Source organism: Maylandia zebra, linkage group LG2 (genome assembly GCF_041146795.1).
Source record: "Maylandia zebra isolate NMK-2024a linkage group LG2, Mzebra_GT3a, whole genome shotgun sequence".
Classification (NCBI taxonomy): domain Eukaryota; kingdom Metazoa; phylum Chordata; class Actinopteri; order Cichliformes; family Cichlidae; genus Maylandia; species Maylandia zebra.
The window spans coordinates 37,706,912-37,734,143 of NC_135168.1; the positions used below are offsets into that span (position 1 = coordinate 37,706,912).

Here is a 27,232-nt window from a genome sequence, read left to right on the forward strand (position 1 = left end):
CTTTTTCTTGCTTCATAATAAATTTCAACATGAATATTTTGATTGATGACGCCCATTGTAACAGCTTAACTATTAACCTACCTAATAAAAACTAACACGCACAGTTCCCTTTTGTAGCCCCTAGAGGGCGGTAAACAAATTAAACCAGGAAATTGCATCTCTAGATATGAGTTATTCGTTTATTTAACTACTAAGCCCAAGCATTCTAGAATATTTATAACAATCTGACGTTAGGTGTAACTTATATTGGATCAGGTTCAATCATTTGGACAAATAAAACATGGGTTCAATTTAAAAAACAAAAAAGTGAACAGATATTGCAGGAGTACACTAATAAACACAGTGTTTCATCATACCTGAGTTTACACACCAGTAAACACTCTTGAAATCTTTAAAACTGAGAGGAAATGTTCTTGCAACCACGAATACCACCCTCCACCAAAAACCACCCACCCACACAAACACACGCAAAACATAATTAACTGTACAAGAAAGCAGAACTTTGCTGTAACTGTGGCACTAATTCTGATTCAGTAATTAAAACAAGCAAACAAAAAAAAAAACCAAACTGTCGTTCTGCACCCATTTTCTTATATTTGATCGACTCAGTTTTATAGTTTTTTTTTCTGGAAGTTTAAATCGGAACTTCAGCTGCAGTTCCCCGGTGCGGCCAGCAGCGGGCAGGGCTGCATGTAGTAAAGCAGGTCAGCCATGGAACCGCCTCTTCCAGTTCTCCATTTTGTATGTTTTTCTTAGAGGTTAGCGCCTACTTTCCTAAGGGATAGCTGGCAATCAGTGTAGTTACCAATCTCACCTTTTGCATGCAAATCTACAGCTAGATTGATTTGGGCGGCTGAAAAAACGCCGAGGCTGGGTGTGTTGTATCATTTGATGTCGGAATGTAGAGACGATACGCCGCGACAGGAGTAATGTTAGCAGACTCAATCAGGGTGTATCAACCAAAACAATGTTGACAGGCGACCTGTGGACAGATATCTGCAACCACTCATTTCAAAGGTAAATACGATACATTATTCACATTTAGTTGGTTCAGTTAATGCTAAAGCAGCCGTTGTAAGGACTGCGTTAGCTTGAAGGCTAATATTAGTGTCAACGACATTAGCCTATTGCTACCTAGCATGTCAACAGTTAGCAAGAAGCTACCGCTGGGAAATCTTAAACTTGTCTTAACTTTACCAGTCTCTGCATACAGTGTGTAGTCTAATTCGCGATGTGTGTGTTTGCTTTAATTGCAGTGGATAAGAGGTCGAGATGTGTGCATTCATGTCAATATTGTGCTAATAGCTAGCGTAGTTAGCGGTTGCAGTTCGTTGAGTATCAGGCGCGATCAGGCAACTTTCCTCTGGTCTTGAACATAACTGGAGTTACCTGCTCTGTGCATGTGTTATTATCGAACTCCGTAGCATTTCTGCACATTTATCTGTGTTTGCACTCTGTATCTTATCGCTGTCTGTCTCCTCTCCCCTCTAAAGATGGATAAAGGTGGAGTGAAGAAGATAGCATACAGAAGAGATGACCATTTAAGCAAACTGGTCTATACTGAAAGCCCCGAGGAGGGAGGTCTGTTGAGAGTAGCTCCTCACAGTGCCATGTCTGTCACCTCTCCCGCCTCTGTCGTTCTTCCATCCAGCTCTTTGATGCAGCCAGGACAGGTGCCCAACGGCCTCAACAACAACACCCTTCCTGAGGAGCTCACCTCTGCCTCTGTCACTGCCACCGTAGGCTCGTTGATCGACAGTCCACAGCCCCGGGGATTGACCAAAGATCAGAGACCCCAGCACCAGCAGTTACTTCAGACGCAGACGACTTTTGGTCATCAAACCTTATCAGAAAATTTGTCCCAGTTGGATGCCAGTATGGCAGACATCACCCAGTCCTCCATGGATTCGCTAATTGGGGGATCAGATCCCAACTTCTTCCCTTTGAAAACGGAGGATTTCTCCTTGGATAAAGGAGAGCAGGACCCAATTGACCTTGATAATGCCTTTGAGCCCATTGGGAAAGATATGGACGTGAACCAAAAGTTGTTCAGTGACAACACTCTGGATCTGCTGCAGGACTTTGACCTCTCTGGGTCCCCTTCAGATTTTTATGTAGGGGATGATGCTTTTTTGTCTTCTCTTGCAGATGATTCTTTGCTTGGAGTGACATCCGAGAGGGACATAAAACCTGCTGTAGTTGACAGCAGTAACACGACTGGGGCAGTGCCTGTTGCCCTTAATGGCAACAGTGTGACCAGTCCAGATCTATCCAGCCCTACCATATCCACAACTACTTCACTATCCCCTACAACCACTTTGTCTGCAATGGTGAAAAAAGAAAAAGATGCAGACTTCATCCAGCTCTGCACCCCAGGTGTGGTTAAACAGGAGAAGACCTCTGGAGGACAGAGTTATTGCCAAATTAGCGGCACGGCTTCTGGAGACATGGCTGGGACTAACGCCATCTCAGTCTGTGGGGTCAGCACTTCAGGAGGACAGACCTACCACTTTGGTGTGAACACACTGAGCAGTGATACTCCGCTGCAGAATGAGCAGAAGCCAGTTTCCAGCCTGTTTCTCCCAGTAACGACCATCGGTGGGATCTGGAACCGAGGCCAGGGTATTGGTAACAACTCATTAGTCCAGAGGGCTGGTGAGGGGTTCTCAAGTTCCCCCTCCTACCCCACCAGCTTTACCAGGTAACAACTGTCGACATCAGCTGTGTCCTATCACCCTTCATTTCAGTATGCCTGAATAACCACTATCTTTTATGTTTTAAGCCAAAAATGCCTTGTTTTTATCATATATATCATCTAGAGAAATTTAGTATTTAGTGCTGAAATACCACTGCAGCAGTGTTAGACTGCATTTTAGCAGCAGGTCTGTGGTCTTCAGAAGTCAGCCTGGTCATGAGCTGACTTGCCCACAAATACTCAAGATCCTTTGCTGAAATTCTTGTTTTTTTTAATTGGGTGTTTTGTTTTTTTTTGTTTTTTCTCGGTTAGTTGACTCAGAGTGTTAGTGGGGGTTTGCATCTCAGATTTGATCTTACTTGCAGAAGCCTTGCACCCCCTTGGTGGATATTCATAGCTTGTTTATGAGACTTTTGAGATGAGACTTTTTTTCTTTCTTTCTTTCTTTTTCTTTTCTTTTCTTTTCTTTTTTTTTTTTTGTAAATGCTGCTTGTGATTAAGAAAGTTGTGTTTGAAATTCGGTTGCTGTTTTTATTTTCATGTGATTTGACTGTTAGTTTCAGTTGTACTCGTCTTGTTTATGTCTCAACTTTGGTAGACTTTGTTATCTGCTTTCAGATCGGACTTTGGCAACTCTGGTAAACCAGTCTTACAAAATGGTTATCAGATATTGGTGTCAGCCCAGACTGTTTCACTTTGACTTCACACAAGCAGCTACTCACGTCTACCTTTATCAAATAAAATGCTGGGTAATTAAAGCATTTAGTAAACTTTTATTTGTTAAACACATTACATTGACACTATTGATCCCTGGGAGGAAAATCAGCTTCAAAAAGTAAGGGTCAGCAAAGTAAAACGCTTACTTTTCAATACCAAGAACAGAAGTAAATGCGTTACAGGTGAAAATAATGCAGTTGTATAGAATTGGATCAGCAATCAAGAAAATATGTGAATTGCTATAGAAAGAGTCGCTGTATTGAGTTTTGACCTGCATCTTTTTCAGTCTGTAATCTTTATTTCTTCCCTGTATTTTAGTTAGTTTCTATTATTTGTGGGTTTTCAGCTAAAAAAAATGTCTAAATTAAAGTTTTGCTGTTGATGGTGCTATTAGTGTGGGGCACTGATGTTTAGGTGGATGGTGTACATCAAAGTAGCACCACTGCTGCAGTTTTATTATAGTTCCTGATCAGTACAACTTCCTGCTTTTTTTTTTTTTTTTTTTTTTTTTTTTTGCAGCGATAAGAGACGGTCTATTTTTATACCCACAGTGAGACATTTGAGGAAGTTCTTTATTTCTGCAATTTATTTTAAGCCTTTTTTATTTATCTCTAAATACATAAAAAATCATATTACAACCATATTACAATATGGCACAAATCACAGTTTATCACTCCAGTGTTTGTATTTAAATAAAAATACAGATATGAGAAATAACAATATGATATGTAACATTTACAATGGGTTTTGTTTCTCTGTTTCCTTATTCTGTAGAATTGGTGACTCATACAATTAGACGTTTTTTGTTTGACTTGTTTTGGTTCAGCATGGTTTAACCTCTAAGATAGTTAACCTACTAATCCTGCTTTGTGAGGCAGACTGATGGTCGCCACAGGATGTGGCTGCACCAGAAGCAGTAAGTGCTGAGATCTAAAGGAAGGATGTGCTGTTAAAGGCTCGGGGAATTCCACTTATATTCGAATCAGACAGGCCATCCTTTTGTTTTCCTTGACAAGAGTGTCAGTATGAGTCTCTATAGCTTGTTTCACTTCCACTCTGTGATCAACTGTTTTCTGATTTGTTGTTTTTATGTCCTAATCCCACTATCTCTTTTGTTTTCTATTATAAGAGTAAGGTTACCCAGTCAGGGAGTTCAATGAGTCATTTTTAGTAGCTCTTCCAGCTGTTTTGTGCTAAAATAAACCTGAGGACAGATAAGTAGGATCATGGTCTAAACAGATTATTTGAGCCCGTAATGTAATAATCAAATTATTTCTGTGTAAGGAGAAGTGAGGGGGGTAGGAAAGACACCTTCTGTTCCTATGATTTATTTCCAGTGAGCTTGCATTCTGGCTAATAGGAATCACAGTGTTTGCAGTGCACATGGCCTTACAAAGCATATTTTGTTTTGTAGTTACTTTGCTGCCCTGCAGATATTTTATGATTTCAGCTCCGAGGCTGACATGCAAACAGAGGTGTGTCAGAGAGTCTAACTGTCTGCTTTATTTGCATCTCTTTTACATTCACGCCTGTTTGATTCAGTATCTGATATGGGAGTGATCAGCTTAAAACTTGGTGCACCCTGTCAACACAGCCACCGATGTGGTTGTGTTTGTATTGTGCAAATGATGCATGGTGCCATCTCCACAGCTGTCACACTGCTTGGTGAGCAGGAACAGATGAGTTCAGACATGAGATACACCTCAGCTTCATTTCACTTGAGCCTCTAATCGTCCTGTCTTTGTGAACAGTAAAGGTGTGTTTAAGCATGGGATTATGCCTGTCCGTGTGGTGTGAGGCGAAATGATTTTGTGTGCACCTCTGGCTGTTTGATGACTATCTTATTAGTGTCTGAGTCTGTGTGTATGAGTAATTTTTGTGTGGTGTTTGTTTGACTCTGGTTGTGTTACATTTACTGGCTTGAAATGAACTGAGCACTGGGCTGTGTTTTGATTGTGTGGTCACCCGGCAGTTTGCATTAGGTAGAAAACTTCTCACGCTGCAATGCCACTGCTGCTTCCTTCTAAAATTGTGGCTCAGAGGGCATTGCGTGACACTGAGTGACCGACCTGAAATGGCACATTTTATAAATAGCACACACAGTAGATTTTTGCTGGGTTTCTCTGTGCAGGACTCCTAACATGAGTCCATTGTCCATTAGTTTCAAACGTCCGCTGTGAATTCCGTGCATCACGTTGTATTATAGTATGATGAACTGACTCGTAGATAACCTGTTTGCAGTTAATCAAGAATGCGAATGCGTCACTTTAAGAAATGTGGAGCTTTGTTTATTTTGGGAAATACACACCCTCATCATGTCATGACTAGTTTTGACCACCAGACGTGATGGATCGATGGAACTGGTATAAATATATTCCTTCAATAGATAATAATCCACCTTATTTTTTCTGAGTGCTTCTTCAGCCTTTTATGAAACCATAAAAATATAGATGTAGGGGAAAGGAAACCTTATCCCTTGTTAACATGCAAGTTCCAAAGATAACTAAAGACACTGGCATGATTGTGAGATTGTTCTGTGCAAATTCTGGGCATAGGTTTGCAGACAGTTTTCTACTTGTTGCAGCTGTCTATACTTTTACCACGGGGCAGTGTCACAGACAGCTGGTCTGTGGGATAGTTGTCTTCATGTTCATGTGGTTATTGGTAGTTTAGCTTAGCTCTCATCTCTGAAAATCAGAGTCAAGTCAGAAAAGAGCATTTGTTTTGCTCGATAGCGTATGGTAGAGCACTCATTAGCAGTACTTGGTGTACAGCAAATTTCTGTTTAGTTTTGGTTTTTTGCACTTCAGAACATCACCGTTGCTCATTTACAAATAAAGTCTGGTTGGTATTCAGTGTATGGCTTATTTTGTAAGCCACAAATGCACAACAGCGCTAGTACACATTACAAGCTCTATAGTTTTACTGCTTTTCTACTACTTTACTATTGCTTTCATTTTTGCCAACGTTGATACTAAAGTTGGGGTTGGTGGAACCGCTCCAACTTTACAAGTAGGAAGTCCGATTTGAGGGGGTGTTCCAGCTGAAAAGTACGACAGGGAACTCAGGATTTCAGACTTCCCTTCAGATGGAACACAGCTTTATTATACAAAGAACAGGATTGTAGTAAAGTAAAAGAGAATGTTAAAAAAGATGAAAACTGTCCACTGCAGTCACTACCTCTGCTTTTCATTAGGGGTGGGGGAAAAAATCGATACTGTGTAGTATCGTGATATTTTGTTTGCTAATAATGTATCGATACAGGGACAGCAGAAATCAATATTTTGTTACAAAAAAGTTTTTGTGGAATGGAACATGCTCTGACTTCAGAGCATGTTGATCAGCTCCTTTTTCTGAGCAAGAATCCTGACATTCCTTCACTGTCCAAATGTGTTTAACTTTTTTTTTGGCAGCAATAAACATGACAGTTTACTTATTTTAATTTAAGACATGTTTTATTTTAATTAAGTTTAAAACTTTTTTTTATTTAATGTAAAATTATATTTTGTTTTAATTTACTTTCAAATTCTTCAGTTGCTGAATGGGCTGCATAGTTATCATAAATTTCATAGTTCAGAATAGCTATAATTGTACCAGATGGTTGCATTCAGTTAAGTTGGACTAGACTGTAATACAAACCGTTCAGTTTGTCAACAGTAAAACTGACTGAAATGAGAGAAAGACTGAGTGTGAGACTTTGATATTAGATAAAATGAATATTGATAAAGTTTACCTTGACGTACAGAATCTGAATATCGCAAAATATTTTAAAAAATTGCAATAATATCATATCGTGGGATGTATGGTGATTCCCACCTCTACTTTTCATGGTGTTTTTTTTTCTTAATTTGTTTGGCACTTCTCCCTGTATCAGTTGAACTTTCCTCACATGTTCAGAAGAACTTCTTAACCAAGCAGGATTTATCCTTTGTGGAGGGTCATCCCCATTGGGCTGTGTGCTTTTTTTTTTTTTTTTTTTTTTTTAATCGGACTACACAGAAGCACATCTGTGTAGAGTTGCATAACCAGTCCGTCACTCTGGATAGCCAAATACCATAAATACCACTTAAGCTGTTACTTATAGTCTTCTGGTCATTTTCCAAAGTTGTGCCGCAGTGGTTTCTGGAGATTTACTTTTTGCGGGGTGTATCTCAGCGAGTTTTGAGGTTATTCTAGAGCTTAAAGAACATTCAGACACAAGATCTTTTTAACACGGGTACTTAAAGACATTTGGGATTGTCATTGTTAATCCATCTTTGGTTTTAGAGTAGGCAGTCATCAATTTGAGTAATGGTATCTTCTGTGCTGACACACATGGCAATGGAAGAGAGAAAATGGTGAAAAAGGCTCTCAGACTGCACTGAAGCTAAACAATGGCACATAATTTAAACTATCTTAAAAATAATAATGTAAATATTTTGTGTTTAATTAGTTTTCCCCTTTGGCTTATTGGGATCTCAGGGGTTTTCATTGGGTTGGTGTGCTGCTCCCACTAAGGCAAATACACTGGACTAAAGATAATTAATATTTTTGTTAACCAAAACAACAGACGCATCATTAAAATATTGATTTGTACTTTGTGCTTTGACATTATCTTGTCTTGTTGTAGGATAAAGATGAGCTCTAGTTTTTGTAGCATAATCATATTGTCTATCATTATGTTGTTGTTGGTGCATGCTGCAGATTAGTATTTGTAGATTTGTGCATTTATTCAAGGAACTTTGTTTGCAGGCGTAATGAAACTGATTCATTGAATAGAGCCGTTGTCACTTAGAGTTGTCTTGTGTAGCTTCAGCATCTGCTTTTCACTTTATGTGTGCATTTGGATGATTTATGAGTTAGGTTTTCACACATATAAAAGGCCTTAAATTCAAGTTTCCGCTCAAGCAATTCCTTTAGCTCAGTTTTTCTGTTTATTAAGTAGATTCTCTGGAAAGTTAAAGCAAATATTTTCGTAATGGATCCCTCGTTTAAGTTATTTTTTTGGCCAAAAAAGCCACACTTTACTTTCCTGGAGCAGCCATGGGGATTGGCTGCATTTTTCTGCATGATACTCTAGTGGAGTCTGAGATTTTCTTTCAAACAAGTGATTTGAGAACACATTTGGTGCATTAACTAATTAAAAAGAAATCATTTGTTACAGAGTAACAAATGTGTTGTTATAGTAACAACAAATGTCTTGTTACTGCAACCCAAACATTTGTTACAAAGTCACAAATGTTTGGGTTGCAGGGTTAACCACCTGACTTGATGACGCTGCACAGGCAGCGTTTAGTGAATCTGACCTTCTGACTCTGAGCTCGTGTGCAGTCAAGATGGGGGCGAATGAAGCAGTGCCTGGACGAGACGGTGATCTCACTAACGTGGTAACTCTCCAGAGAATTTCACATGTGGGAATACTGAGTCTACTGTGGAAACTGACTATGACTCACAGCTGAATGAAACTCGGGAGAGTAAATCTCTTGAAAATATTTTGATTCAACACAGGTCCTGCTTTGAAGGAGCTTCTTCTCTTCCACAGAAAATGCCTTTGTTTAATGTTTTATCATGCATTAAAAAGAAACAAACAGCTAAAGCTTCTATGTGAACATTTTAGGCAGTGCTCTTCCGATCAAAATGTTGGTATGATTCCTGCCCTCAGGGCTGTGTATTATGATAGCTACAGTGTTTATAAGACACTGCAGAGACCTGTTCAGCTAGTGAGATCCTTATCAAACCGTTGCAGCAGTGGTGGGCCTCAATCTGAAGTTAGAAAGTGTGTTTAAGTTGTATTGGTGAACTAAAACTGGTGTCATGAGTGCCAGCTGTGGTTTAAAAGCTGGTTTGATACTTGAGTTATTTGTGGGCAGTCATTAATTTATATATAACTGTGTGTATTTAAATAAAACCTGCTTGTAAGCCTATACTAACCTCTGTGCCTTAACTCTGTGTTTAGAAAGTAATCTTTGGTCAGAGTCCCAGTTCACTGCACAGTCTCTACTCGCTCAGCCGTCCTCTACCTCTCGCTCCCTCTTTCTCCCTCTGTCCCCTGCTTTTACTTCCTGCAGTCAAGGGCAGAGACCATGACCGTCAGCAGAAGCTTTCAACTGCTGTGTATCGCTTCTTCTTGTGTGTGTGTGTGTGTGTGTGTGTGTGTGCGTGACATTTCTTTCTGTTGACTATGTGTATTATTCATGAATGTGTAGGTGCGCGCATGTATGTGTGCATGTGGGTGTGTCATGAGCACCGAGGCAGGAAGGCAGACCGCAGAGCACAGCCGTGAAGCTCTCACTCCTCTGACCTACTTTCTCTCCCGCCTCCCCACATCTGGCGCCGAGTGAATGCACCAGATCAAATGCCAGCCATTCCAGTCTCTTTCACGTTATTACTGCATTCCCCTGTAACCACAGTGCTGCTTTTTCTATATTTACTCTTTGTTGAGTTTTGATGCTGAATAGGCTTACAGAAACTCCCCATATTGAGGATAAGAGGATACAGCTAGGTTAACTCTGTGCATTATGTGCTTTTTTTGTTGTTGTTGTTGTTGTTGTTGTTTTTTTTCCTTTCAGTGAAGTTGTTGAGTCAGCAAGTCAAACTTTTGGGAATGGGATCCTCCCACATCCAGTAATACCCAGTTAAAGGTATTACAGTATCCAATTCATTCAGCCAGGAAGTTACCTCCCACCTACACGTACGAACAGCTTCTATTATGGAAACTTGTATGGAAACTCGGATCCTAGGGGGTTGTTCTTCCTATGCTTAGCAGCGAGTTGAGTCTAATTTCCTCTTCTGGTGCTCGAAGCCAAGCAGTAGTTGCTGCTTTGGGCTACAAACTGCCACTGTTATTGAAACCGATTTAGCACGAAGAGGAAGACAGTGGCCCTTTGTGGACAGTGACACAGAGGGACAATCCAGAGTGCCTGTATGATGAAACAAAGCAACAGCCATGAGAAAACTTGATGTAGATGTAAAAACCGAAATAGTATGCTTTTTCACGTGTTCACTGTACCTTGACAGCGTGCCTCATTGAGTAAAGGCGTAGCACCAGTATGTATAAAGACATACTGTTATTATTAGACACCATACATCATAGATATTTTTGAAACGTCTAGCCCAGAAAGAAAAAAAAAATCCTGCCACTCACTCATAAAACCTCTTTAATTGTTCTGCATATGAGAACGATTCAGAGTGCACAAACCAGTTCTCCTCTATATTTCAGTGGTGTACTTCCTCATACACTTCTACCGGCTCTGCTCCAAACGTCTGATGAAGATGAGATGTTTGTGGGATGATGTTAATCCATATTTGTAGCTGCAATTGCCAGTAAAATAAAGCAACCATCACAAGTGAGGCTGACAAATCCAGTAAAATGATTGGTCATAATCTTTTCAGTGCGATGACTCATTTGCAGTGGTTGGTTATAAAGTAGGTCAAGTAGTTTGATTGAGAAAAATATGTGTAAGAAAAGCTTCAAATGATTTATCATCTGCAAAAGAAGAATAACTGATAATCTGAATGGGCAGACAGTGGAGTATAGAGAGTAGGGGGCTGCCAAGTTCCTTGTGATGCACGCAGCTTAAAGGGGATTATGAATTGTTAAGCAGGGCATTGGGACACCTGCGTTAGCACAAGTGTGTTGCCTGCTTAACGCCCAGGCTCATTGATTGCGCTCCTAAGCAGCTAACTTTCTCAGCGCTGCTCGTGTTGAAGGCGAGCCCCCACTCAGGGTGTCTCTGCCTTTGTTCTGCGTCTGAGCTCTGACCGAGAGTACACTCAGAGGGAATGCAAGAACTTCCTGTTGATTGTGAGCACGCACTTCAGCAGATGGTTTCAGAAAGAGGAAATTTGGTCTCCCCACATTGCCTTGCAGCTTTGAGTGGTTTGCATCTGACAATCCACAAAGACAGATTTGCAGCTCATATTATGGTGAAGTTCAGTTTCATCAGCTGATTTCACAATGAGATTTTGAGAGTGTCATAGACAGCCACAACTTCTCTTCGGGGTTACATTGTTGTCGTTCTTGCAAGCATTTACCAGCAGCAGTAATTGGATTTAAGCCAGTAGTCCAAAGCCTTCTAGTAAAGCTGCTCTGCTGACACCATCTCAGTGGACCAGTCAAGGACAAACCCTCTGACATCATCATCATCAGTCTAGACTCATTAGCAGCCACCGCCCATCGTGCAGGCCACTACACTCTCATTTGGGGGCTTCGTGGTCTTATTTTATTTTTACCCATCATGCAGTACGATCCAGAGGCCTTATAAGTGATCCAAAATGCTGTGGCACAAACCTCAAACATAGACCCGAATCATGAAACATTATCTTCAGTGACAAGTACAACAGCGAACTGTGCAGCAGATGGTATTTCCCCCACACAGCCATGACCTCTCAGATCTATAGGCCTCAGTAAAGCTGTAGTTCAGCCTGTGTGGAGAACTGGTGATGTTTTAAAGGGAGAGAGCAGAAAATATTGATTTGATTTTTAGCTTAATATGGGAAAAAACTGTATATAGCATTGTTGTTCAAAGCATCCTGGCTTTATATTTGGTTCTTTATATTTTTCTACAGTATAGTGTGTTGGTATAGCCACACTGAAGCATTGTGTAAAACTCTAAAGCTTGGAACAGGCTGCAAATATAATAGCGACGTATTATCACCTAATAACTTTGTTACAGGACACATTTTGGCAAACCGTAGCTTCTTAACACATCCAGCAGGGGTGAAACGATAGCATTGTTATTTGGAGGCATTCTTCTGAATATTTGCATACATATTTATACATCTGTTAAGAGTTTCTGCTTATTGTTTTTGTTTTTTCTTTGTGCTTAGGTTAGAGCTTTTGTTGAAAGCAGCCACAAGCTGTTATTACTGAAAAGTGCTAAAGGTTAAACTTTTAAACAATGCACTGGAAAAGGCAGAGTGAGTAAAACATTTTGGAAATTGTTGAGGATTAACAATCATTTTCACATTTGATTCAGTGGTAATGTGAAAATATTGTTTACTTAACTAGGGTCACCTTAACTTTGGTAGGCTATGAGTTGTGCTCTGGGTATAAAGTGTAAAAAGATGCGTGGTCATTACAGGATGAATTTTGGGGTTTACAATGCGCACTTGAATGCATCATGAAGTCACATTTTCTTTTTATTACATGGTTGGCAAATTGATCTTGTTGTTAAAGTAGAGATGGTGCAACCGTCCCTCTCAGGTGATGTTAGTGTATAAATATAAACCAAAGTTCAGTGAGGTTAAAACCAGTCAAGGTCAAGGACATACCCCGACCTTGGCTTGTTTGTGTTAGTTTGGAAGAACTGCAGAGAGGGCAAAGTGAGCAGCACTAGAAAATAACATAACTTTCTGTTGGCTCACTTTGGGATCCCAAATGAATGCAAAGGTTATTCCACGTCAGTCATCAAGTCCCTCAAATCCAACCATTTAGGATTGAATTGAGAAAAATTCCAGTGGAGCAATCCACCTTAATAGGATTTCTGCAAAATTTCAGGTCCCACTGTTATTAGTTTTGTTTCTCAAAATACAAGACAAATCGAAACTAAAAGATTATTTGCAAAGTTTGTTTTGGAAGCAGAGCAGTGTAGTTTTTGCATCCTGACAGTACATCAAGAAGTTATGGTTGAGAAGACATGATGTGTCCTGGATGTTGTTACAGGACTTTATTGCAAAGAGAGAACTTGCTAATGCCACCTCCAGATCCCGTCTTAAAAATTAACTACAGTTTTATCGTTTTCATATGAATTAAGACAGTTTGTAGCAGCCAGACGTTGCTAATCAGATGTACTTGTCAAGTGTGACAATCCCTATAAAAGCAGACCTTCAGGCAGTTTGCTGATAAGGAACATTCAGGTGTGCATTAACACAGTGCAACCATATTCCCAAGAGTGGAAATCCCTGCAAATTCAGCACATGGTCAGACAGTGCAATGCTCAAAGAAACTGCAAAAAACCCAAGAGCTACCATTTTCTTTAGCCATCTAGAGCCATTTGACATATTAAAAGTGGAAGTTCATGACAGTAAAATTATAACAAGACTGAACATGCATGGCTTGTTTGGAAGGGTTTCAGGAGAAAACTCCTCTTGACAAATGACATGGCTGCACAGCTTAGGTTCACAAAGATGCATCTAGCAAAACATAAGACTTCTGGAGCAGTGTCCTTTGGACCGATCAGACCAAAGTGGAGATGTTTGGTAATATGCAATGTCAAATATGGAAATAGCCCGACACATCATATCAGCACTAACACCTCATTCCTGCTGTCAAGAGTTACTTTAATTAAAATGTTGAAACATTTTGGATCCTCAGTATTTTGGACCCTTGATCTGGAAAGCAGTGAATATCAGAATTTATTAAAGTCTTCAGCTGCTACATAAATGTGACTATTTTAAATATTTGTATTGGCAGATTAAAAGGGAACATCATCAAAACAATACAAATGTATTGCTGATACGTAAATGGTAATCATGTTATCCAAAATATAAAAAACTTTATGCAACCATTTTAGTGTCCAAAATGTGTATGAATAAAAATCAAAGAAGAATACGCTAATAACATGAGAGGGATTATGTGATAATGTACAAACAGGTGAAAAATGCAACGCTTTTTGCAAAGTGGAGCTCCTTTCAGTAATAAACAAGGTCCAGTGCAAACCGTAAAAGGTCAATTCCTAGTCATTTGACAGCAGTTTGGCGTTTAAGGCAGTATTTGAAGAATAACAGGATAATAGTGCCATCTCTATTACCCTTCAACCAAGGTGATGCCTTTGATTTAAAGCATAACTGAGCAGAACTAGTTTTTCTTGTGAATACTTGAAAAGACGGAGGGATGAGGGAGGCTCTGCTCTCTGTCATCACACATACTGAGCTATAATACGGGCATGTAGTTTTAATATTTCTTTTAAAGTGCAGCCCACATCAGCCTTAAATCAGTTAAAAAATAAATATCTCTAGGCTTAGTAGTCACTTCTTTGGTGTAACTTTGATGGATAATGAGAGTGGGAACATACTGCAAAACCATTACCCCACTGTTTGGTTTGTTGAATGTGGATTTGCTGGTAATTTCTTGTTTCCCTTTTCAACTGTTGCAAATGAATGATTGATTGTTTCTTATTTATACAAGTAATGCACCTACTTAAGTTGGGATGCATTGTTTTTTTTAAGCTGGGACGATAAATCTGGTTTTCAGGGCTTAAAAAACAGTTGTTATTGCACCATGCCCATTTATCATAATGTTCTTTCTGCGTAGTCTACCTCAAACATTTTGAAATCCTGCTCGTGTTACTCTTAAAAACATTTGTTTTTAAGTTCAAAATAATCATAAATGCCGGTTTCCTGGCTTACTCGTGAATTTAGTGGCTGTGTTCACTCTCTTTAAGCTGCGTTCACCGCTCACAGCTGACCAGAAGGGAGTTGTTTACGTAACACTCCACTTTTCGGCATTCGGCTCTCCTAATTAAAACGAGATTTGGAAGTAAACACTGGTTTGAGTTTGAGGTGTAAGAAAACAGTGCGGTGAAAGACGGAGAAAATGAAAGCTCAAACAATCACACAGTTGTACAGATTATAGAAAACTGACATGTATTGGCCACAGTGTGTTGTCAGGGGAGCTTAGCTTTCACAGATCTCGTGCTTCTTTGGTTTTCTTGCCTTTCTTTTGTAACAAGATTTATGAATGCTTCTGGACTTGATGCTTTGATGTTTTACTCAGGTTTTCCGGTCCTGCGCTGTCCATTGAAAGTGCATGAATGCCTGCTTTCATCTTAATACCCTCATGTTGTATAACAAAAAGTGAACTTGAGTCCTCTGCCAATAACCTCGATAAGTGTTTTGTTGTGTGCAGTGATGGTGTTCAGGAGAAGCTGTTGTCAAATACAATAGTTTTCATTGCAGCAGCAGATGTGTAAACATATGGACAGAAACGGTTATTGCACGTCTCAGGCTGCATATCCTCTCAGTGTGGGCGTTGTCATTGCTGTGGCCATTGGGTTAGAAAAGTTCATGAATGCAGCAAAGTCCTCTAGTGGCGGTTTTGAGCAAGTGCATTCTTAACCAGTATTGACCGGGTCTGGAAATGTTTGCGGTTCAATCACAGGAAGAAGGGCTGTTTGATGAAAACCACCGGATTTAGGATGTGACCGCAGATGTTGAGATAATTTAGGTTTTAAGGGCTGGGACTTTAAAGTTTTCTTCACTCAAGATGCTGAGATCAAACCAGAGTTTACAAAAATAGTCACTAGAGTGTGTATATATATGTAAATTGTTTTTTATTTGCTTCAAAGCTTCAGCACAGAGTTATAAATATGAACTACAGCTCAATTCTGGATAGGACAAGGCTGCATAAATAGCACTGTGTAAACACGCAGTTTGTGAATTTTACATGAATTTGATTGTGTTTTGCAACTGTTTGATTTGAATCAGTTTAAACACTTTTGGCATGCAGTAAAATTACATTAGCGAGATGTCACTGTGTGTGAAATTGTGTTTTATTAAAAAATAAATAAATAAATAAAAATGCTGCTTCTTCCAATTCTATCTCCAGGCAGGAAGGGAGCACCGCTACATCCTCCACACAAGGAAAGAGCGGGACTCATAAAATCTGCCTGGTGTGCTCTGATGAGGCTTCGGGCTGCCACTATGGCGTTCTCACCTGCGGCAGCTGCAAAGTCTTCTTCAAGAGAGCAGTAGAAGGTGCAACACCCTAAAATATCATCATTTGTGTATTTATTGCCTCCTGTTACACAGTAATTACTAGTGTTTGCCTCTCATGTTAGCTCAAATACAGGGGTTATAATGTTAAAGTTGATGCCTTAATGTTTTAAAAGACCATGAAACACCTCATTAGATTTAGCCTGCAGTGTTTGCCTTAACATTTAAGGTAAATAACACATGGATCTTCTCTTCTGTGTGCTGCAGGGCAACATAATTACCTGTGTGCAGGGAGGAATGACTGCATAATAGACAAAATCAGGAGGAAGAACTGCCCAGCCTGCCGATTCCGAAAGTGTCTGATGGCAGGCATGAATCTGGAAGGTATGCAGCACCCGCATGGATATTTCAGATGCTTTGAGTTGTTTTATTTGCAACTGTTCACCCCTGTTATGTCTCCCGAAGCTCGCAAATTAAAGAAGAATCGGTTAAAGGGCGTCCAGCAGAGCAACCCACCAGAGGTTACACCTTCACCGCCAGTTGAGACCCGCTCCCTCGTACCCAAGTGCATGCCTCAGCTCGTTCCAACAATGTTATCCCTGCTGAAGGCGATAGAGCCAGACACCATCTACGCTGGCTACGACAGCACCCTGCCCGACAACTCCACCCGCCTCATGACCACCCTCAACAGGCTTGGAGGCCGACAGGTCATCTCTGCCGTCAAGTGGGCCAAGGCCCTGCCAGGTTAGTGGTGCTTGGTGTGATTAAGCTTATGGTGGGGAATTTGTAAAGTATAAATAGTAAAGACAGGTGATAAGTTGAAGGGTCTTAGCAAGGTGTCGTCACCAACACCTTGAGGCGCCTTGAGGCGACTGTTGTGATTTGGCGCTATATAAATAAAACTGAATTGAAGCAGGACAGCTTCAAGTCTCTGTAATGCTACTCGGGGGATAGATCATCGTTTCTCCCAAAGATATTCCATTTTTGGGTGTTTCGATGATGGTGGTAAAGAGTCTGGCATGTTTGACATGTTGCTACAAAACCTCCCACTGGTGTTCAACTGGTGTTAATTACGGTGAAAAGACAAACACTTAGAAGAACATTTTATTGATTTGTGCCCACTAAGGGAACAAATGGAACCAAACCACAACAGCAAAAATGCCCCCAACAGCTAAACAGAACCAGCAAATCCCAGAACTGTTGCAGTCAAGCATTTAGGTTTGTTCTGTAGGGCTGGCCTCTTTGCTCGACGGTCTGATTGTCACCCTGTGGGATCCCACAGAGGAGGTTAAGGGTTAGGGTAGAGGTTAGGATAGTGCAATCCACCCTCCATTAAAGTACAGCGAGTGGCCCACATACACCAAATCAGTATGCAACAAATGAGAGAGAAACACGCACATCTATGAGTTTGTTTCTCACTTCAGCATGAAGAGATGTCTACACATCAACATTTCATTTTAGCCTAATTAGTTGAAATAAGTAGATTTATGCTGAACATCATATTAATGGTATTTTAATGCATGAAAGGGAAAATGAGCTAAAATGGCCTTGATTGGCGAGCTATCATCAGTCACTTTGACCATCTGCACAACCCTACTGTGCCCTTCTCTTGGCGTGCACCACACGTACACTCGCCCACCTTCAGAGAATATAGTGACAGATGACTCATCTGACCTTATCACTTTTTCCACATCTCTGCGAACTGTTGTCTTTGCGGTTTGTTTGTACTGCCAAACTCTCAAATGTAGATTCTTCTTTGTAACGAGGACTTCATGTTCTGTAACTCCATGTAGTTTATTTCAGTGTAGTTTCCAAAATACCTGTTTTTAATGACAGTTCCACTATGTCCTTTATTAACATTTTAAGCTATGTTATGAGGAGAAGCTTCTTTGTTGTTTTACATGCTAATGCAGAAATATCATGTTTGTGGTATTAACCACAGCTTCACTGGTTGCTATTGTCTTTCTGAAGCAAATGTCACTCTGGGTGTTTTCCGTGTTAAGCATAGTCTTGTGTGTTCGCCAACAGTGATGCCTCTTTAAAGTCTGTGCAAACAGTTGTTTAGCATTTTACTTGTAAACCACAGACCACCTCTGGAAAATGAATATAATTATTTTATATCGTGACTGCTTTGAAAACCAGTTGAGGTATTTCCACGTCCTTCCCCTCAGGTTTCAGGAACCTGCACCTGGATGACCAGATGACTCTGCTGCAGTACTCCTGGCTCTTCCTCATGACTTTTAGTTTGGGCTGGAGGTCTTACCAGCAGTGCAACGGCAACATGCTCTGCTTTGCGCCAGACCTCGTCATCAATGAGTAAGTATTGCTAAGCATTCTAAATCGTCTGATACCTAAAGGACGACTAGACCGGTGTATATTTAAAATAAGTGAAATAATGTGTCACTGCTGTCGGGATTGTTAAAGTAAAAACATAGATGACCAGGTGACTCAAGCACAAACATCTGCTTGTTGAAGTGTATCAGAGCAGCTCTCTGCTGTGTGTCCCATCTACCAACATTCAAACTGTGTCTGCCTGCTCTTACTAGTAATCTGTGTCTGATCCTTCTTATAGAATCTGAGAGCAGTGAGCCGTTGTCAGAGCTATCGTGCTTAGGGCTATAATAAGCCTTTTGCTTTTCATTTTTCTCCCCCTAATCAGAAGCTTAAAATTAGCATGATCATAATTAATATCTGACGAGGGTGTGTTTTCTGTTGTTAGTCAGCTCCAAACAAACCTCATTTGCTGCCTGTCTTTTGTCATAATTTGCCAAAAATAATCTCTTTCAAACATTTGTTTGTTGTCCCGCCATGGGGAACGCTGTCTTAGTATTGTCTTCATACCCTCTTTTTTATCTACCCAAACAGTACTGGAGACAAAATCATGCTGCTTCCCTATAAATGAGGATAGCTCAGTATCAGATGTCATTTAAGTTTCTTTTCCTATTTTACCCAGAAGGCCTCTCTCAGCTGACTGTTTAACTGTACCAGTTACACAGACCTAGAGATCTGGTAACCAACGGTAGTAAAGGGGGGAAAAAAGAAGCATATTCCTAAACCAGTGGGGAATTGGTCACTGGAAGTTGCTGGCAGTGAAGGAGATATACAGCACTGCACTAAAAACCACGATTTGATTGCCATGGTCACCTGTAGTTTGTATGAAAGATGCAGATTTGTCTGTAAACAGAGCTCCAATATATACAAATGGCTCAATATAAATATCCAAGTATATTACACAAGCCCCTGCTACTTAGCTAATAGTTGGCTTTTGTTTGCACACAAGTTGGAATCTACCATGCTGGCGACAGCTTTCAGCCAGAACAATCACAAGGAGGTTTTTGGTGCAGCACCCTCTTTGCAACAAATTTCACCTAGCTACCAACTGTGAACAAGCACTCACCAACTATACTCGGGTGATACAATTTTTTCCTTTTCAACTTGAAGCCTTAACTGTCCAGCTGAATACCTTCATCATCAGATGCCATCATGGCTCCTCTCTGACAGTCACCGTCTAGTCCTCGCCATACAGCCAGGTGTGGGATCATGTTAACTTAGACATCCAAGCCTGTTGGGGTTAATGCTTGTTTTTATGCTCACCATGGCCCCTGTAACACGGCGGTTATGCTGCTAGCACGTTGGTGTGTTGTGAGACTTTCTGGGACTGTAAAGTCTTTGATTCTGGTTTAAACTTCTTCCCTTCCTATACTGGCGCTGATGTGGCGTTATCTTCTGAGTGTGGGCACTTATGATTCGGGAGAGTGCTGTGGTAGCTTCCTTCACCTTGACAGCAGACATAAATAGAAGCGACTGCATGACGACGTTGCAGTGGCGTGCGAAGCATCAAATGTGGGGGGAATACTGGTGCCTTAAGCCTTGCACATGAGGATCAGTTGTTTGCTTCATGGGCTAACCCCATGTTGGCAAGCCTGTTACTAAACAGTGGCTCTCTCACCGGATTATGTAAGTTAACTAGCAAAGGACTGCAGCTACCTGTGTGTCATTGTGCTCATTCCTTTAGGGGAATGACACCTCCTGGGCTCTGTTTATTCAAGATGAAATTGTATTGAAGTCAATCATTGCCGGGATTTATAAGTTAAGTGTCACTGTACTCCACTGTGAGCTGTCTTACCTTGAAAGAAGAGAGAGTAGCAGAGATAAAGAGAGGCTCATCTTGAATGATGAGTGATATTGAACTACCCTCATTTTATAGGTAATGCTGTTAGAGCATTCACCATAAACATCAATCATGTTATCAGAGAACCGAGGTTAAAGGACCAGTAACCTCAAGTTTGTTTGTCAGCGACATGTCGCAAACGTTGCCCAGGTGTATTTCACAAAGCTTGGTGTAGAGGCAGCACATGTGTTCGAGAAGACACTGCACACGAGGATCACTTATCAACTGGAAGTTAGGACACTAGCCTCAGCAGAGATTACCCCTTTAAAATACCTTCCTTAGAATAATATCTAATAGAAGCAGATAGTTTATTCTATATCCTATTTTTGAGGTTTTCATGTTTTGGTGTAACTCACAATATAAATGGATCACTGTAATGATCTGTACTAAATGGAAAAATGGATTTTCACCCTTCTACATCATGACCATGGACATAAAATGTACAGAAATATTACAGGTAGCACAACAGGAGAAATATTCTGAAATGTCTCTGTCTGAACCCACCAGGGAGAGGATGAAGCTGCCCTACATGACCGACCAGTTTGAGCAGATGCTGAAGATTTCCAGCGAGTTTGTTCGGCTGCAGGTTTCCCACGATGAGTACCTGTGCATGAAGGTCCTGCTGCTGCTCAGCACAGGTCAGACTTCCACCTGAGAGCAGCTGAACCTATGTTACAAAAGTCATTATCTCAATCCAATACTATAGACAATGTTGATGGATGCACAAGGCACATCTCAGCACTTTCTCAGTTAAACTAATACGTAGTTTTAATTGAGTACAGAAGTTTACAAAACTGCATTGTGGTGTGTGTGATCATTTAGTGCTGCAGAATTAAAGGTGCCAGACTACATTTAATACTTAAACACATTTATATAGTCTTTAGAGCTAGATCTCTGCCTTGTAGACTATTTGGATAGTCATTAGGTGCTGTTTGTGTCCTTCACAGCATGGATGTTTTAAGTAGTTAATGGTGTTTAAAATGCCCTTCCGTGATTGCGGTTTAAACCTGGAAGTGTGATGGCTGTAGCGTGAGACACGGGCAGTAAAAGTGAGGCACACTCCCCTGATTTTATTTCCAAGATGGTGACATTGAGTGTCCTCCTCTCCCACAGTGCCAAAGGACGGCCTGAAGAGCCAAGCAGTGTTTGATGAGATTCGCATGTCGTATATCAAGGAGCTAGGAAAAGCCATTGTGAAGCGTGAGGAGAACTCCAGCCAGAACTGGCAGCGATTCTATCAGCTCACCAAGTTGCTGGATTCCATGCATGAGGTACAAAGACTGAGCACATGATCCCAAAACCTATCCGTGCAAGTCGTTATTGACCATCTGCAGTCCCTAAATCCTTAAACAATGGTCTGTTATCTGTGACTAATCAGATTAATCATTTTAAAGTGCAGAGAGATTTGAGGGAGACTTGTTTCAGTGATACAAAACAGAGAAGTACAGATTTGATAGTACTTCCTAAAGTGCAGCAAAATTGATCAGAAACTATCTGTGGAGGGTTTGCTCAGTTGCTTAATGTCGACAATTAAGAGAGTGTGATATATCAAAGACACTCACTGAGGTTCATAATAAACTAGAAGCACCTTTTTGTGGGGAACAAACTGGAACTAACCCCCAGTGCAGATGGACCGCCACTTACAGAAAAGATAGGAGAAAATAAACTTTAGACAGTATTAACGAACAGTGTCTGGCTTTTGACTCTCAGCTGGAAACTGTGCATAAAAAGCCAGCAGCCCGAGCCGATCACATCGCCCGTCACTTATCAGTGATCACCTGCTCTGGCACCTCTGCTAACACGATGCCAGAAGTTAACGAAAGACTCAGAAACCAAATATCCAATCTAGGAGGAACTCAACCTACTTTATCAGATTGCTGAATGTGAACCAGAAGCAGCTGTGTGAAAGGGATATGGCTTTAGAAGCAAGGAGTAAGCTAGTGGAGGGCTAACATACCGGCACAAAAATTGTCTGAGAATGCAATCAGGACCTTAAAAAAAAAGACTACAAAAAGGCTCATTTAATACTCGAAGTGAAACTGGTGAACCCACCATCAAAGCTACACATTGCTGGTGCAGTTTGTTTTGTAGGTTTGCATGTAGCATTGTCAGCCAGTGTAGGGTACTGTGCACAAGTCTTGATCCATCCCTCATTTCTTTATGTTTTGCTTAAAAGAAGATGGACTTTTTTGTAATTTCTAAATTGGTCTTGAGCAGTAACACTACAGGCTTTTCAAAGGTTTTTTTTTTTGTTTTTTGGACATTGGCTGCTTTTTCATTCACTTTCACTCCTCGTACAACTTTCAGAGGAAAGTTAAGAATGTCACTTAACACAGACAAGTGAAACGCGGAATGAATCGGTGTTGTCTACAAATAACACATTTTAAATTATGGGGGTTTTAAGCAGTTTGTTACTAGCAGCCTGCTCCAAAAACACATAATTTGTTCCCATTTCTTTACTTAAAAGATGTCAAACATAACACAGAACAGTATTAATTGTAAAATAATATTTTATTAATAATAGTAACATAGTATTTTTGTACCAACAAGGTGATTCCCAAAGAGCTGTTAGCTGAAATGTTTGCCTTAATATTTTAAGGTGGATAAGTATGTACAGTCAATCAGTGGTATCTGACACTCATGTCCTTAAGAAATAGGCCACCTGTAAAACACGCTGGGCACTTATAGCTAGTGTTGTTGATGGGATAATAAAAAGCAGAAAAGTATGGTGATCACATTACTATCTAGAAAGCATCAGATTGGCACCAGTTTTCAGTCTAATATAAAAACACACTGCCAGTGTAGTAAAAGCATAAAAGATGGTGTTCCATTGTGGTTTTCTATTAGGCATGGATTGTCCTCCCCACAAAGTGGATAAGCGTTATTAAAGCAGGGAGGGATCATCTTGACAGAGAACAGAACAAACTACTTAAGAAAATGACAAGAAAGAGTTCAGGCTGTATTTCTGTGTATGTTAATTGAATTACATGAGAGCAGCAGCTGTACTGTAACTTTGACTTAAATGTTTTCAAGCCAGTTTTTGTTGCTCGCTGGAAATATTTGTATATTTGATGGACTGTTTAAAATGCCACTCATAGTTTTAAACCATTATTCAGGAAACACTTGCATGTGTTTTATGTTAATCACGTTCTGATGTTTCCTCCTCTTGCGTTCTCTCCAGATGGTCGGTGGTCTGCTGAGTTTCTGCTTCTACACCTTTGTGAATAAATCCCTGAGCGTGGAGTTCCCAGAGATGCTGGCAGAGATCATCAGCAACCAGTTGCCAAAATTCAAGGCTGGGAGCGTCAAACCTCTGCTCTTCCACCAGAGATGACTCACCCCCGTAACAGACACAATGCCTTAAAAAAAAAAAAAAAAGAAAAAGAAAAAAAGTCCCACCACATAATCTCACCTCACCACCCTTACCCCAACCCCAGAAGACTTGAGGATCCCAGGCGCGGATGATGTATTTTGGGAGCACGTATGCAACTCTTGTGTAGTGGCTCACGGGTCTGATGGGAGAGGGCGGAGATGTTTGTGTAGAAACGGCAAGCACAAGAGGTTTGGTTTTGTTGAACAGTGTAGGATGTAGTGTGTAACAATGATTAGGACTTGTTTGTAAGATAAAAGATAATCACAGAAGAACTAGACTAACATCAACGTCATCTCAGGTTTCTTACCTTCAAATTCAGAACGTTATCTAAAATAGATTGAACAAATATCTATGTACAGGTTCTGATAGTATTTTCTACATTTTCAAATTATGACAGTTTCTACAATTACCCAGGTTGATGTTACCCAAGAGGGTAGCGAAGCTTAACATGCTCGTCGGTAGGCTTTTAGACTGTATGTTCCACTTTTAGTTTTTATAGGAGGTTGTAACAAAATGTTTTATCAGTCACATGGGGGGAGAGTGTGTTTTATAGTCATTTAAAAAGCGTATTTAGTGGCTTTTCTTTTTTTTTGGTTTTGCTAATTAACTTTGGAAAATACAAAACAAATCTATGGGACTGTTAAGAGACATCCATCGTTCTAAGGATTATTTCTTTCACAAGCTGACCTCTTCCAGGTTTACACACGTCTTTTATTATAAAAGGGAAAAAAAAACATGTGCCTTTTTTGCTTCAATGATCACTTAGCCATTTTTCTTCCGACCGTACTCTTTATCCCGTCATGGTCTACCTTCATCGTATGTTGATTGTACTTTTTATACTTCTTTCGAGTTTTCCTTTTTGATTTTCCAGTGGCTGTATGTTATCTTTAGAAGTGGCAGCTCACGTGTAGAAATGATCCTTATTGTTAAACAACGCTCAGAGCCTGCTTCCTCCTGCACACACACACATACACGGGAGTCTTTAGGTGCGATTTGAGCACTTTGTACTCTGCTTAAGGCTTTAAAAGGCTGTGAAGAAAGACTGTTTAAATTGTCTTTCCTGTTTGACTTTAGATGGAAAGTAGAGCTGCTTTTTTTTTTTAGGAAGTAGCCCATTTTGTGCTCGTTTTAGTCCGCGCTCCTTCACCGGTAGTCTAACAGTTGGATGGATATCTGCGTCTACCAATCACAAGAGAGAGGGCTTATTCTTATTGTGTTTGCAAGTTTGTCATTTTTGATTAATCAGGAAATTTCTGTGGTTTTTAATGTGGCTCAAAGTGGAAGGAGAAACACCTGTCTTTCACTTTTTAAGCTCTTTTTACAAAGTGTGTTTGGTAAAGATGATGTGATACATACAGTATATCTCTTCTCTCAATAAGCTTCTGCTTTGGATTTTTTATTTTTTTTATTTTTTAAATTTTAATTAAAAGCTCATGTATTATTGTATTCATTAAAGGAATAGCTGGACATTTTGTGGGAATGCAGCTATCCCGCTGTCATATCTGTACAGTGAATGTGAAGCTGGAGTTTAAAGTTGGTTTGGTATTTCTGGCTTTTTTTATTAGTTTTTTGTATAAACTAAAGAAACACAATCTAACTGGTATTAATGAGGTGTTAAAGGTCCTGGCAGTCTTATTGTTTTTAAATGAAACCATGCCAGATGTTCCCCTCTCTACACTCTTTCTGTGCCGGCAGCTTCATATTCATTGCAGGGATATGAGACATTTTACAGAATACTGGTCAAAATGTCAGAGTATTCCTTTGAGAACGAACAGTCTGTATGATAGACGGCTTGTGTATCGAGCAGTTCGGCTCATGCATCGTCCCCTCCCTAGACAACGTGTCCAGCATCTGCTTGTGTTCTTCGTATGTTTGTTTGTTTGCCATTGTGGACGAGTCCCGGCATTTTAAAAAAAAACCAGTCACCTCATAGAGTCCTGTCACAGTCCGAGTGTAGCGTTGCTGCTTTGGGGAAGCAGGCAAAATGGATCCTTTTTATTCTCTGGGAACTGTTTCAGTGCCAAACTCCTGTTTTGTCTGTTTTCAGTGATGCTGAAAGTCGGTCAGTATTGTATGAGAAGCGGAAATGAGCCCAAACTTTGAAGCTTATAAATTTGTCTTAAATAGAGGGGGGGGGGGGGAAGTCCTGAGTTATCTGCACTTCAGGACACTGGATTGTTGTAAGAGATAACTGAGTTTTATATGTAACACAGATGTATAAACACACGTGTGTGTTTGTGAGGTCTAAGTGGGAATTTTCACCAGTCAGCCGGCTGTGTTTCCTAACCCCTTTTTTTTATGTTTTACATGAATGTGACCCTTAAAAGAGGAATTCATTTATTTCACTTGAGTATTTAAATATGGAAAAATGTAAAATTGTCCAGTGGCTGATCTATCCCCCACGACAAGTCTAAAAGAACTTTCTCCCCCATTCTCAGGTTATTTAAACTGTCTGATTCACACAGCATTTAGCTGTCTGTGCTCCGTTTTGACACTAAAAACCAAAAACAAGTTTGGATTCCCCAGATGTCTCTTTTGGTGTTTTTTTTTTATGTTTATTCCTTTCTCCCCCACCCCCACAAACAAAGATTAAAAAATTTAATATATGAGAATAATTTAATGACTCTGCTGCCACCAGCATCACTCTCACTGAGGCTCAGACAACAGATGCTTATCATTTTTCTGAGAGGTTTGTTTCAGATATTTGGAAATCATCTTGGGTTACTTTCACATTCAGTGTAGCCAAGTCTCTACTGCTGCTGCTCTTCATTTAAACAGGTATATATACACACAGAGATATATAGATATATATGTATGTATGTGTATATATATATATATATATATAGAAAGAGAGAGAGAGATAAAAATCGCACACTTGCCTCTTCTTGCTCAAAAATGTCTTGTGTGTACATTTTTGAGGAGGACATCTGAATATGCAATAGAAACACCATCATCATAGCATAACATTACATTACTTCTTGTTTTCCTTCATTTCTTTCCTATATAAGCTATTTACGTACAGGGGACTGACTTTGATCTCTGCAGGCCAGCTTTTCAGGATATTCAGGAAACAATAATCAGTCCACCCAGATTGCACAAACAACAGCCTGTTAGATGTTTGACTACAAGGTGACCAAAGCAAGTGCAGACAGGACAAATGTACAGTTCTTTTTGTTTCTTTTTCCTCTAACGTGGAGGCTTTGGTCGGATTGTGTAATACTGTGAATAGGATAGGAGTCAGTCTATTTCACACGCAAACTGTTTGTGAAAGTAATCAACCAGCTTGAATCTTAAATAAAAATAAGAAAAAGAGAAAAAAAATTTGCACTACCCAAATATTATTTGAAAATCTATTTTGTATAAAAACATATGCAGACATTAACTTTTGAGAATTATCAAGGGCAGATCATCTTTCACTGGTATATGCTTTCTCTAAAGAGCGTTTGTTTTTTTTTTTTGTTTTTGCTTCCAACCAGTTTAATATGTACATATAATCCATTGTAAAGAAATAATGTGGTGTATTTGTCTCCAAAAAAAGAGTTTTTCAGTACCTCCCCCCACCCCACCCCCTCTGTATTATTTCCTCTCTGTAGTGAGATCCTGTTGATATTTTTCCTCCATCGATTAAAGTTTGAACCTTTAA

At 40.0% G+C, this 27,232-nt stretch overlaps 1 protein-coding gene across 1 annotated transcript; it reads left to right on the forward strand.

Moving 5' to 3' along the window:
• The first annotated feature begins 707 nt into the window (after positions 1–707).
• nr3c1 (nuclear receptor subfamily 3, group C, member 1 (glucocorticoid receptor)) lies at positions 708–27,232 on the forward strand. Its single transcript, XM_004540949.4, has 9 exons — positions 708–1,017; positions 1,494–2,701; positions 15,939–16,087; positions 16,313–16,429; positions 16,511–16,789; positions 18,217–18,361; positions 20,724–20,854; positions 21,330–21,487; positions 23,398–27,232. Exons 2-9 carry the CDS (start codon positions 1,494–1,496, stop codon positions 23,548–23,550), a joined length of 2,340 nt encoding a protein of 779 aa, XP_004541006.1. The 5' UTR covers positions 708–1,017; the 3' UTR covers positions 23,551–27,232.

Coding starts and splice junctions, on each gene's coding strand:
- nr3c1 (XM_004540949.4), top strand. CDS start 1,494: ATGGATAAAGGTGGAGTGAAGAAGATAGCATACAGAAGAGATGACCAT. Junction 16,430..16,510: donor GGCAGGCATGAATCTGGAAG/GTATGCAGCACC, acceptor TGTCTCCCGAAG/CTCGCAAATTAAAGAAGAAT. Junction 16,790..18,216: donor GTGGGCCAAGGCCCTGCCAG/GTTAGTGGTGCT, acceptor CCTTCCCCTCAG/GTTTCAGGAACCTGCACCTG.